The 13284-nt window shown below is 43.1% G+C and overlaps 1 protein-coding gene across 3 annotated transcripts in view; it reads left to right on the plus strand.

Moving 5' to 3' along the window:
• The window catches only part of LIN28A (lin-28 homolog A), a 41941-nt gene extending 29799 nt beyond the window's left edge, over positions 1 to 12142 (plus strand). For all 3 annotated transcript variants that reach the window (XM_081962007.1, XM_081962006.1, XM_081962005.1), the window contains exons 3-4: positions 6012 to 6196; positions 10604 to 12142. In XM_081962007.1, coding sequence (XP_081818133.1) covers positions 6012 to 6196; positions 10604 to 10817 — 399 coding nt within the window. In that variant the 3' untranslated portion in view covers positions 10818 to 12142. The remainder of the gene's footprint in view (positions 1 to 6011; positions 6197 to 10603) is intronic.
• Positions 12143 to 13284: the final 1142 nt, after the last annotated feature.

Here is a 13284-nt window from a genome sequence, read left to right on the forward strand (position 1 = left end):
TGTGTGGGGCAGGATGCGATCCTGCATGTAACTAGGTCCTGTGCCATGAAGCGCTTTAAAGATCATAATCAAAACCTTGAAACGCACTCGGTAGACCACAGGAAGCCAGTGCAGCTCGCGCAGGAGAGGTGTTACAGGGGAGTATCTAGTCCTCCCCATAATCACCCGCGCGGCCGCGTTCTGGACCAACTGTAGTCTCCGAGTGCATCTCAAGGGAAGCCCCATGTAGAGAGCATTGCAGTAGTCCAGGCGAGACGTCACTAGCGCATGGGTGACTGTGCGTAGGGCATCCCGGTCCAATAAGGGGCGCAATTGGCGCATCAGGCGAACCTGATGGAACGCCCCCCTTGCCACGGCTGTTACATGGTCATCCATGGACAGCCGGGCATCTAGGAGGACGCCCAAATTGCGCACCTGTTCCATGGGGGCTAGTTGCACGCCCCCAATGGCCAGAGATGGAAGCAACTGGTTGAACCGGGAGGCCGGAAGCCACAGCCACTCCGTCTTGGAAGGGTTGAGTTTTAGTCGGTTGCCATCCATCCAGACCCGTACAGCCTCCAAACACCGGGACATCATTTCGATGTTGATTTATGATTTACATTTCGATATAAATCATAAAGTATGATTTACAGGCTGCCGTAGTTGAGTTTTTATAATAGGCCAAGTTAAAGCAAAGTATCATCTCATGTTGTGGTGCATTTTTTGTAGACAAAATGTATAAGATGTGCTGGGATGTTCGTTTGTTTGGTGGTTGGTTTCTTTTTAAAGGAAAACTAAAAAAAAAAAAAAAACCCAGCTCTTCCACCAGACCTTAGACCCCCAGTAATTTGTGAATTTGCACAAGATATTTTATTTATTTTTCGTTTCCCTGATGTAGTGTCTCTGTTGTTATTGTTATTTGTTAGTTTCTTTATTATTTAGTACAGTTCAGGGATGTCCAACCTTGCAACTTTTAAGATGTGTGGACTTCCACTCCCAGAATTCCCCAGCCAGCACACATCTTAAACTTACCCACGTTTGAACACCCCTGTTTTAGTAGAACCGTTGAAGATAATTGGGGGGTGGCAAATCTCCTGGTTTAATTCAACTTTCTGCAAAGAAAATGACCCTGGGTTAAAAGACAGCCCTGAGAGCAGAAGGTTTTCAAACTGTGGACTTCTTTTAAAACAAGAGCTGGACTTTAAATATGGATTTGGGGCATGCCAAGCATATGGTTTCTATTAAACTATGAGCTTTACTCCCTGGGGTAAGGTGTGATGTGGAATAATGTAAGATAATTTGCATAACTGGCCTAGGGTGCTATACTTAATATTCGGGAGGAAAGAATGATAAAACACTGAGTGATAGTCATAGGTTACTAATAAGCTATCAAATCGTACTAGGAAACAAATAAAAACAATATAAATTGAAAGATACAAGCAACGTGGTTATAGTCATAAGTGGGAAGAGATAGGTACTAGGAAGGATGTGAAGAAGAATAGTAGTACAGTCTTAGTAGGTAATATGACAGTGTTATGGGAATTAGTTGTTTAGCAGAGTGATGGCATTTGGGAAAAAGTGCATAGTTATGTACTATATATAGGGATCCCCCTACCTTTTTTCAGGGGGTTGATTATATGGAGGGGTGTATTCTAAATGGGAATTACTTCCGACGCGCCCTAAAAAGTTGGCCTTTCCAGCAAGCCGGCCTGGCCTGTTAATTTTTAACTTATTTTAAATGTATTGTCTTTTAAATTCGGGGTTTTTTTTGATATGAATTTAATTTTTTTTTAACTTTTGGGATGTATGTTTTTTAATGTTGTACGCCGCCTTGAGTCCTTTTGGAGAAGGGCGGCATATAAATCCAAATAAACATAAACATAAACAAACATTATTATTCATTATTTTATGAATTTGTTAACTGATACAAGTCAGCTGAAGTTGAAGTTACTTTTTTTTTGCTTGTCAATTCTTACTAATTGAGAGGAGGATAAATTCCAGGAAAAATCATTGTCATTTTTTGCCACTATGCAGTGGTCATTATTTCTACCTAAAAAATGTTGGAAAAGATGTAGCAGCTTTTTTTTTAAATTTTGCAAATGTATATAATTGCTTATCTACTAATGAAACTCTGGGCAGTGAACAACAAAAAAACAACAACCCATAACACAGGAATTCATTATATCAGTGATCAAATTTGTATAACAAACTAGCTCTTGATTTAATCGTTTTACTTTCATACTTGACCAGCATAAAGACATACATAAGTAAATATTTCTTGGTAAAAGTTGAGATGAAATGGTTGTGGAATTTAGAAATGAAACAAGTAGTTTAGGGAAAAAGCTTCCAAAAATGGGTGAGGTGAGGGTAGAAGGCCTCGGAGTGGCCTTCTCAGAGTTCCTGGGATGACAGAACAATAATTGATCTATTCTTATAGCTGAGAATGAATTAGGAAAAGTGTTAGGAGATGGCCTTTAGAGACCTGAACTGTGGTTCAAACAGATAAGGAGGCTTCCAATCAAGCTGATTACATTTTAATTGGTTAGAGTCTACGGACATCCATACTGTTTCTGATTGTTTCGGGTTCTGCAGATGTGTTTTTGCATCAAATCAGAATTACTCCTGAGTAATCACCATAAGGCTAAGAGAATGACCTTATTGACTATTTGAATAAAATCTGAATAAAAGTGCCACGCAGAGCTTTTGAAAGCAAAAAAAAATAAATAGAAGTGTTTCCCAAAACACAGGGACCTCTAGGTAACACTGGTCTGCAACTCTTGATGTCAAATATTTTCCAGGATTGTGCTAAAGCAGCAGAGGGGAAAATGCAGCATAGAGCCATATAATCATACTAGGACTGGCAGGGATCTCAGAGGTCATCTAGTCCAACCCCCTGCTCAATGCAGGAGACCATATATACAGTCCCGATCCAATGGATGCCCAATCTTAGGGGCCACTGCCTTGCTGAATAAGTCAACCCCCTTTTCTGGAACAGCCCCTCAATTATTGGAAGACAGCCACATCTCACCTCTAAATCCTTCCTTTGAATAGGGTAGATATTCCCTTAACTGTTCCTCAAATAATTTATCCTCCAGATCAAATTATCCCCTTTGTTGTTCTATGCTGCACACTTTCTATATTATGGAGGCATGCAGTATTTCAAGTGTGGCCTCACCAGTGCAGTATAAAGCAGTATTATCACTTTGCATGATTTTGGTACTGTCCCTCTGTTGAGGCAGCCCTGAATTGCATTGGCTTTTTAAGGCAGGTGCAGCACACTACTGGCTCAGACCTAAGTGGTAATCCACCAGGAAACCTAGATCTATCACATAGTTACTGCTGCTCATCCAGGTATCTCCTATTCCCATGGTGGCGAACCTATGGCATGCATGCCAGAGGTGTCACGCAGAGCCCTCTCTATGGGCACGTGCACCGTTTCCAGCTGGTCTTCTGATTTCCGGTACACTGGTTTTTGCATGCATCGGAGCACTGGAAAAGGGCCTAAAAATGCCCCCCAAACAGGCAGTTTTCCGGGCCATTTCCAGGCCATTTTCCAGCGCTCCAGTGCCGCGAAGACCAGCTTGCACCCATGAAGACTATTAAAAAAACAGCCTGAAAAATGGCCCCAAAATGCCCCTAAACGGCCCCCGAAACAGCCCCAAAACAGGCATGTGTGTGCCAACCAGCTGATCTTCTGGTTCCCAAAGCTCTGGCATGCACACAGATGCACATACGTTCCGGTTTGGGCACTCAGTGCCGAAAAGGTTTGCCATCACTGTCCTATTCTATACTTATGCATTTGGTTTTTCTTCCCCAATTGCTGGCCCTTACTTTTCTCAGCCATTGACCTGCATCTTGTTGGCTAGGGCTCAATACACACAACTTCGGTCAAGATCCTTCTGAATCCTGAGTATCAAGTGTTGGCTGCTTGTGAAGGAGTTGCTGACAGTTCTCCATGGGCACCCCCTTATGTTTCAAAGCCTTTTTGCCTTGAATCCAAAGCTGATAACCTAGAGGGGCTTGGAGGGGAATATAGAGAGGGGAGATAAGGATCACAGCGGGGAGATGATGACAGAAACTGACCAAATAGTACTAGCACTACTGTGGGTTTCCTTTGGAGACGGGGGTTCAGTTCAGTGGGGTAGACAGATTACTAGGGATTATAATCTCTCCACCCTTCTATGAAAAATGAAAAGATTTTAATTGTAGTCCTTTGACTAATTTTGTGGAGTTAAGTGCCATTGAGTTCCTCTCCAGTGTGGGTCAAACTGTTCCCTAGGCTATTGCATCCATCTTGGGGCAATACTTTTTAGGGAAGACATTGACAAAGTGGAACATGTCTAGAGAAGAACAGCCAAGCTGATAAGGGGTTCCTGGAAGGGAGACCTTCAGAGGCATGGGGAGAGGTGTTGGGTATGTTTAGCCAGGAGAAGGGAAGACTACAGGAAGGTTAGGTCAGTGTCTTTGAATATCTGAAAAGCTGTTATGTAGACAATAGGGGAGAGTTTCTGAAGAGTTGATGCAGAATCACAACAAATAATGTGTTTAAATTAAAAGGAAATAGACTTTGGTTGGATGTCAGGAACAATTACAATACAATACAATAGTAGAGTTGGAAGGGACCTTGGTGGTCTTCTAGTCCAACCCCCTGCCTAGGCAGGAAACCCTATACCGTTTCAGACAAATGGCTATCCAACATCTTCTTAAAGACTTCCAGTGTTGGGGCATTCGCAACTTCTGGAGGCAAAGCTGTTCCACTGATTAATTGTTCTAACTGTCAGGAAATTTCTCCTCAGTTCTAAGTTGCTTCTCTCCTTGATTAGTTTCCACCCATTGCTTCTTGTTCTACCCTCAGGTGCCTTGGAGAATAGTTTGACTCCCTCTTCTTTGTGGCAACCCCTGAGATATTGGAACACTATTGCTTATAATACAAGTGCTCAGCAATGGATTCCTTCAGTGGTGGTCTCTTTTTCACCAGAGCTGTTTAATCAGGGTCTGGATAGTCATCTGTTATTGGTACTGTTGTGTATTCCTCCATTTTAGAAAGGTTAGGCTGAATCAGTGTTTCTCAGCCCTAAAACTTGAAGATGTGTGGGCTTTAACTCCCAGAATTCCCCAGGCGGGCAGCCATCTGGTGGAGGGGAATTCTAGGAACTGAAGTGCAATATCTTCAAGTTGCCAAAACAATTGGGTTAGAGAACATCTTGGTCCCTTGCATCTATCCCTTTAATTATATTATTTAATAACCTATAATGCAATGGCAGCTGCTTTTCAATAAGCATGTACTAGATGGGGCTATCAACTTGACCCCTGAACAAAGGCATAAGGATGCATTTGTAGCATGGGGAGAAATTTCTGAATTAATGTTATATTTTGAGAAAGGTAAGTTTTGGTTCATGACAGTGTGGAATGGATTGGACATTCCTTGGTCTGTTTCAGTTTGCTTTCAGAGAATGTTTTGAAATAGAAATTGACTTGATTCAGAAATTCAATGAGGGGCATATATAGCTACATAGTTCTCATAGTTAGTTGTGCACATTGATATTAGAAGACTGTTGTTTTGAGGGTTGTTATTGGTCTTTCAGAGTTCTGTGTTGTTTCCTACATTTTCAACTAACCCAAAATAGTCCTTGGAGTGTTCTGAGTTCAAAACTAAACATTCTGTGATCAGATGTATTAATGAAAATACATCAATAAATAACACAATCAATATGAAAATGCATAAAAGTAAGTAGGTCAGCATGCCAACTGTGTTCCTTTCTGGGCAGAGAAAGCTTTGTAAGTTGTATTTTATGTCAGTCTTATTCCAGTCCATGATAAATGGAGCTGCCTTTGCAAGTGATCGAAAACATTAGTTATGGTAGTCAAATCAAACACCTATTGCAAATTTGTGGGTGAATATGCGCATCACTTTTGTTCAGCGAAAATGCACGATTGATTTTATCTGATCATTCTCTGCCCTGCTTTGCCTGTATTTTATCATTTCCTCTCCATTGCTAAACTGCTCTTCCCACTCTTTTTCTGGGCTCCAGAGCAAGCTCCACATGGAAGGTTTCCGCAGCTTGAAAGAAGGAGAAGCAGTTGAGTTCACTTTCAAGAAATCCTCTAAAGGTTTGGAGTCCATCCGAGTCACTGGCCCCGGAGGAGTTTTCTGCACTGGCAGCGAACGGAGACCGAAGGGGAAAAACCTTCAGAAACGCAGGTCGAAAGGAGATCGGTAAGGCTTCGTTCAGGGACTTGTTCAGCGAGTCCGGAAACCTCTTGACTTACAACAAAATGTCAAATTCTGTCTATTGGAAGTATAGAAATAGATAAATTGGTTTTGTGAGGGTGTTGTTGTTTTTTGGATGGAGAAACAAACTGCAATCAAATTAACTTTGGAACTCTTTTCCACATAGCCTACTGTGTTTCCCCGAAAATAGGACAGAGTCTTATTTTCTTTTAAACCCCAAAATAAGCACCTGGCCTTATTTTTGGGGAGGTCTCATTATTTTTGAGGTGCAGGAGGCGGCAAGCGTGGTCACCTCATGGCTGCTGCTGAGCCTGCCACTCTTTTTGCCGTGGCCGTTAGCGTCAAAGAAGGGGCACAATGGCTAGGGTTGTGGGAGCAGCTGTTAGGTAAGGGCGTGTGGGGTGCATGAGGCATGCTTCCCCCTCCCTTCCCCCCTTGCCTTTTCACCTCATGTTTGCGCGGCAAGCAACCAGAGGAAATGGCGGGAACCGGCTGCCCATGTGCTTCAATATTTTGGGGGAGGGCTTTTATTTTAGCGCATGCGCTCAAAAGCCCGATTGGGCTTATTATCCGGGGAGGTCTTATTTTCAGGGAAACAGGTTATAAAAGATGTGTGGTTCTTTTTTTTCCTTTCTTTCTTTCCAGCAGTTTGGCATATTACGCAAATCCGGGCATTCTTTATTTATTTCATTCTGTCTCACCCATAGAGTACTCAAGATAGCTAATAACAATAAAACCTTGCTTGGCTTTCTAAAGTTTCCAGTGATGTTCCATTTTCATCATCATCACGAGAGCTAGAAATTTGTTTCATGTTAATAGGAATAAATATTGACATCTGACAGTCTCACCCAGATAATGATAACAATAAGACAATGAGCCTGTTGGTCTAGCGGTTAAGATGCTGGTTTAGGAACCAGGAGACTTGAGTTCTAGTCCCTCCTTAACCATGACAGCTGACTGGGTGATTTCGGGTCAGTCACCCTCTCTTAGTCTAACTCCGCTCATATGATTGTTATGAGGAAAATAATAAGGAAGGATCATTAGGTAGGTTCACTGTAATGTTGAGTTATTATGAAAATAAAGGCGGGATAAAAATCAAATAAGTAATTTCAGTTGCCAGATGTCTTCTGGCATGATGGGAATGGCAAATAGGCATGTAGGCAGGCCAGTGCAGGCCTGGGAGAAGAGATGTTTATAATAATAGAAAATACTTGTGGCTCGGGTTTTAGATTTTGGCAGTGGCTTTGCTCTCCCCAAGCTTGTTTTAATTTGGTTTCTGAATGTTTCATTACCAAACTAGGTAACATCAGCATAATTTTCACCTCCTATTCTCCTTAGCTTATAAATGTCTTGTGTGCCAGTGTGATTGGTGGTTCGTTTGGAGCTACATTTAAATTCTGAGAAGCTGATTGGCTTGCTTAATTGGTTGTTTGAATCATCTGGTTTCTTAGAGATGTCTGTTTCAAAGGAGTGGCAGTCAATGCTCTAGATGTGTTGCCCTGCCCTCTGGAACTCCTTTTTTCACTTTCAGATCCAGCATGATAGCAATAGCACTTAGACTTCTATACCGCTTCAGAGGGCTTTACAGCCCTCTCTAAGCGGTTTACAGATTCAGCATATTTCCCCCCAAAATCTGGGTCCCCATTTTACTGATCTCAGAAGGATGGAAGGCTGAGTCAACCTTGAGGCAGTCAGGATCGAACTCCAGGCTGTGGGCAGAGTTTGCCTGCAACCTTGCATTCTAACCACTGCGCCACCAGGACCAAGGAAAGGAGGGGAGAAATAGCAATAGCTCTTAGACTTATATATCGCTTCACAGTGCTTTTACAGCCCTCTCTAAGCGGTTTACAGAGTCAGCATACTGTCCCCAACAATCTGGATCCTCATTTTACCAATCTCAGAAGGATGGAAGGCTGAGTCAACCTTGAGCCGGTCAGGATCGAACTGCTGGCACTCCTGAATACTGCATTCTAACCATTGCGCCATCACGGCTCTAATATATGCGGCCTATGCCTATGCAAAAGCCCACCACCTTGCTTAAATTAGTTGCCTTAATTCAGCTTTACCCAATCTGGTTCTCTCTGGAGGGTTTGACTCTAGGTGTCTCATCATTCCCAGCCAGTTTTACCCTCCTTCGGTGGGGTGGAGGCTTGGCCATCAGTTGTCTCCTCCTTCCGCATAAGTTGCTTCCTTTTGGCTTCTTAAGTGAATCGCAGATGCAGATTTCTAGGGCAACAAAGGATAAGGTCAGAGTTCGTTCTCTCTCTCTCTCTCTCTCTCTCTCTCTCTCTCTCTCTCTCTCTCTCTCTCACTCACACTCACACACACACACACACACACACACACACACCGGCTGAATAGCAATAGATCAACCCGTTAGCATTCATGTGCTTGCAGGATGGTCTGCATGAGCAGTGGCTCATCCCTTGGGCACCTAGGAAGAGAGAGAACATCAGGGAGACTTCCCACAGCAGTGCATGGAAATAATATATATCTTACAACACTTGTAAGATGTACCCTCCAGATATTCTAAAGATCACAGTGGCTGTGGGAGTTGCATTCTTAACACATCTGGAAGGCACCAGATTATCTTACACTGGCTGTATTCCTACAATTGTTAACTGGCTGTTACAGATCTAACAATTTGGCATAGCATACTAAGAGGTTAAATTTAGGCCTTTTGGCTAGCAGCTTGCATGAAATCAGCTCACTGGCTCATTTAATAGTTCAGTGTGTGCACAAACCCATGAGAATGGGGTGATCCTTACTGACTGAAAGACAAGCCTTTAGGCTACACCCTTGGTTGATCAGGATCGTCTTTCCTTCCTGGCCTTCTAATATCTTAAATGGGCACCGGACTTTTTAAGAGAATCCACTTATTCTACTGACATAATACAGTTGGGAGGATGGGATGCACGGAACAGCAGTGCTTTTATTGCTGAATTGCCGTATAGCCCATTTGCTGAGGAATGTCCCAACACACCTGAAGGCCAACAAAAAACTTTCAGCCGTCTGGTTGGGAGAACAGATGCTCTTAACATGTTTTCAGATAGCATTTCCCATCAGTGGTTGCAAACTGCAAAACCAAAACTGAAAATGTATGATAGGCATAGTCCAAAACATCTGGAGGGCATGAAACTGCCGCCTGCCTTATCTTTGCTTTTCCACAATTGTTGGGGGGGGGGGGGGGAGTCTTTAATAATAGCAACAGGGAGGGGGGAAGTTCCCCCTAGTGGTTGAAAACAGACATACACATTCTTTTAATTCATCAAATTTTTGAAGATCTCTCTGGGAAAGTTGCTGGATCTCCCTTTACTACTCTCCCTTGAGGGAGTAATTGGTTCATTGAAGCCGTGTGTGTGTGAGAGAGAGAGAGGGGGGGGGGAGGGGGAAGAGAATCTGAAAAATGATGGGAGTGTTGTTGATATTTATTTGACTTTCTGATCGAGCCTATAGCTATGAGGTTAAGTCCCTGGTTCAGTGTAATCAGATTGGTTTTGTTCAGATTTTATTTATATCAGCCAAAGTCATTAGGGCTCTGCTACCTAGGTTTAATGGGGACGCAGTGGCTCAGTGGCTAAGACGCTGAGCTTGTGGATCAGAAAGGTCAGAAGTTTGGTGGTTCGAATCCCTAGCGCCACGTAACGGAGTGAGCTCCCGTTACTCGTCCCAGCGTCTGCCAACCTAGCAGTTCGAAAGCACATAAAAAATGCAAGTAGAAAAATAGGAACCACCTTTGGCGGGACGGTAAGCGCATTCCGTGCACCTTAGGCGTTTAGTCATGCCGGCTACATAACCACAGAGACGACTTCAGACAGTGCTGGCTCTTTGAATTTGAAATGGAGATGAACACCTCCCCCTAGAGTCAGGAACGACTAGCACATATGTGCAAGGGGAACCTCAGTGATAATAACTCAGGGACATGGTGGCTCAGTGGCTAAGACGCTGAGCTTGTCGATCAGAAAGATTGGCAGTTCGGTGGTTTGAATCCCTAGCGCCATGTAACAGAGTGAGCTCCCATTACTTGTCCCAGCTTCTGCCAACCTAGCAGTTCGAAAGCACATAAAAATGCAAGTAGAAAAATAGGAACGACCTTTGGTGGGAAGGTAACAGTGTTCCGTGCTCCTTCAGCGTTAAGTCATGCTGGCCATATCACCACAGAGATGTCTTTGGACAGTGCTGGCTCTTCGGATTTGAAATGGAGATGAGCACCGCCCCCTAGAGTCAGGAACTACTAGCACATATGTGCGAGGGGAACCTTTACCTAGGTTTAACACAAATGATATAATTCTCCTTTGTTTTGGCTAAGTTGTGGAGATACACATAGCTACAGCTTTCCTGGAATAACCTTCCTGCTTTCCCCTCCACCTTGTTTTCCTCTTTTTTCCCCAGATGCTACAACTGTGGTGGCCTAGATCATCATGCCAAAGAATGCAAGCTCCCTCCGCAGCCTAAGAAATGCCACTTCTGCCAAAGCATTGCCCACATGGTGGCCAACTGCCCGATCAAAACGCAGCAGTCGCCCAGCTCTCAGGGAAAGCCCACGTACTTCCGGGAGGAGGAAGAAATGCACAGCTCACCCTTTCTTCCTGAAACCAGGGAATGATCTCTGGAAATCAGTAGGAAATCTGCCCAGTTGACCGGCTTCAGGGCATCAAGTCAGCCAAAATGGGAGCAGAGAACAGCATTGGCTCCAAGCTATGAGTGAACAAGCGCTGGGCATGGAGAGCAGCAGCTTTTATCTTTAGCAAAGGCAAAAACTTGAGTGGAAGGGGGGAAACCCCTTTTCTCCTTTTAGTGGGCGGGGAATCTAAGGAATCCCTTTCTTAATCAGTTTTGTGAAATTGGAAGAAAAAACCAAAGGTACCTTCATGAGCTTGGCTTTCTTCACCAATCCGAGTGAAGATCAAGAAAATGCAAAAACAAAAAAAACTGAAGTTATGGATCTCAGGATGTGTTTGTACTTGAGTTAAATGTGTTTGTGTGTCTGTGTCTCTCTGTGTGTATATGTCATTTCTACACATTGACAAGACCATCGGAATTGAAATAAGATAACTGGCAGGTTCCCCTCTCTAAGACAATCCAAGGGCCAAGGAAGGAAGGAAGAGTCCCACTTTAGAAGTCTTTAGGGACACTGACTCCCCAAACTGCCTGCCTCATGTTCTCTTAACAGAAAATAACTGAATCCCCTCCATTTTCATATCTGAACTGGGATTCATTTGTTGTTAGGGAAAAGTAAGAGCCACATGCTTTTAGATGTTTATGGGGCCTGAAGGAGCATTGGCAGGCCCAGGAATCTGATTTCTGCCAAAACGAACCTGACGGATTAGATCTGTTTAACTTCTGTGCCATTAACGTCTATAGCCATGCTCCTTCCTGCATGTGATTGTTTGGCTAATTCAGATGTTTAACACACACACACATACACACACAGACAATACAAACACATAGACACAGAAATGCAAATTTGGCATATATCTAATATTGCCATGCATACGACCTACATATTTTTCCTTCTCTAAATGAGCACAAGGGTTCTAAGTTTAAATATGTGTTTACTTTGTCAAGCCCACTCATCAGATAAAAACTGCTGCTCCATTGCCCAGCTTAATTTCTGTAGCTCTGCCTTTAATTTATTTTGTTCCCGCGGACAGCTGGACTTGCCGTGTGAAAAGCGGGAGGGTGGGTGGACCTCTCTCTGCTCTGAAGCCGTGATGTGAAATCTGCACTACGATGTGCGTGAATGACGTATCTTTTGGGTTTGTTATTTTTATTTTTTTATTTTGCTTTTCCTTGAGTTGGGGGGGGGGGATGTTCCCTTGTTTTAAAAGTATAAATATTCTGTTTTGTATTTTTGTATATTTTAAACTTTTAAGAGGAAAAAAAGGAAGAAAAAAAACGACACGATTCTGCAATTTATTCTCAGGTATTCTCACACATCTCAGGGATGGAAGAATCTTGGCAGCTCTGGGGCTGGATGAATCAACCTTTAACAGCACAAAGAATAAGAAAGCCTCTGTTTTTTTTAAAAAAAAATGTAGCTCTAACAATCTCTGGGTGTGAGTGCATTGATGTTTCTAAATGCTGTATTTTAGTACATTTCTTCTTTTCCCTCTTGGATACAAGTGAAGGTAAAAGGATTTGTGGCACAGCTCAAGAGGAAAGGCTCCATGTAGAGATACTTCTGTGGGGCTTCCTTCCCCCCCCCCCCAAGTTGCATAAGCTAAAGGTTTCTCCAAAGACTGCCTGTGGACCAACAAGCCAAAAGGAAGGATATCCCACAGCAGTGCATAATATTGGTGATGTAATTTGTACCCTAGGGTAGTTTTGGTGCCTGATAGGATCTCCTCCTCTGTTCCACCTATCCTTAAGCCTTTTGACTCATGGACCATTCCTGCATCTCATCTCTAGCAGAATTTCTTGTTCATGCATGTTAGAGTCCAGGCCCATATTATCCTTTAACCTGTCAGTTTCATGTAATGTTCAGATTCTACAAGTCTTAAGAAGTTGAGATAGGAAAGGGCAGAATCCGTAAATTGGTCAGAAAACTTTGACACCTCTTGAAAGTAGAGAAATGTACTTGCTGCGTCAGGCACATCAGCAGACACGTCCACTCATCCAGGTCAAGATGTCTTCTTATATTCCAAGCCCCATGAATTATTTGAGATAAACAAACAAATAAAAAATCCATCTCTCCTTTCCATATTTTTGTCAGGAAAAGAAAAGAGAAACTATATTTCATTTGCTGCCTTCTCACTCTGCCCCAAACCCACCGTTGAAGGATGTCACCTCACTGCTGAATAGTAGGGCTTGCCTGCTGGAGGTGATATTGCAAGCAGGAAAGGATCTGCAAAGATGGGAGAGTTAGGCAGCAACTGAGAGCATGTAACACTGCAGATGTTAATTAAATCACAGCTGTATTAGTTATGCTGGCTGGGACACTGAATTGTATTTTGGAGCACCCAACTTCCCAGTTTTCTACTCTGCTACTCATGGGAAGTTGTGTAGGATCTGCTGTTTGCTATCAAAGTAACTAGCTTTTTTGCAGTTGCTAAGGGGTCAATGCAGCACTC

The sequence above is a fragment of the Natrix helvetica genome (genome assembly GCF_964273705.1).
Source record: "Natrix helvetica genome assembly, chromosome: 9".
Taxonomy (NCBI): domain Eukaryota; kingdom Metazoa; phylum Chordata; class Lepidosauria; order Squamata; family Natricidae; genus Natrix; species Natrix helvetica.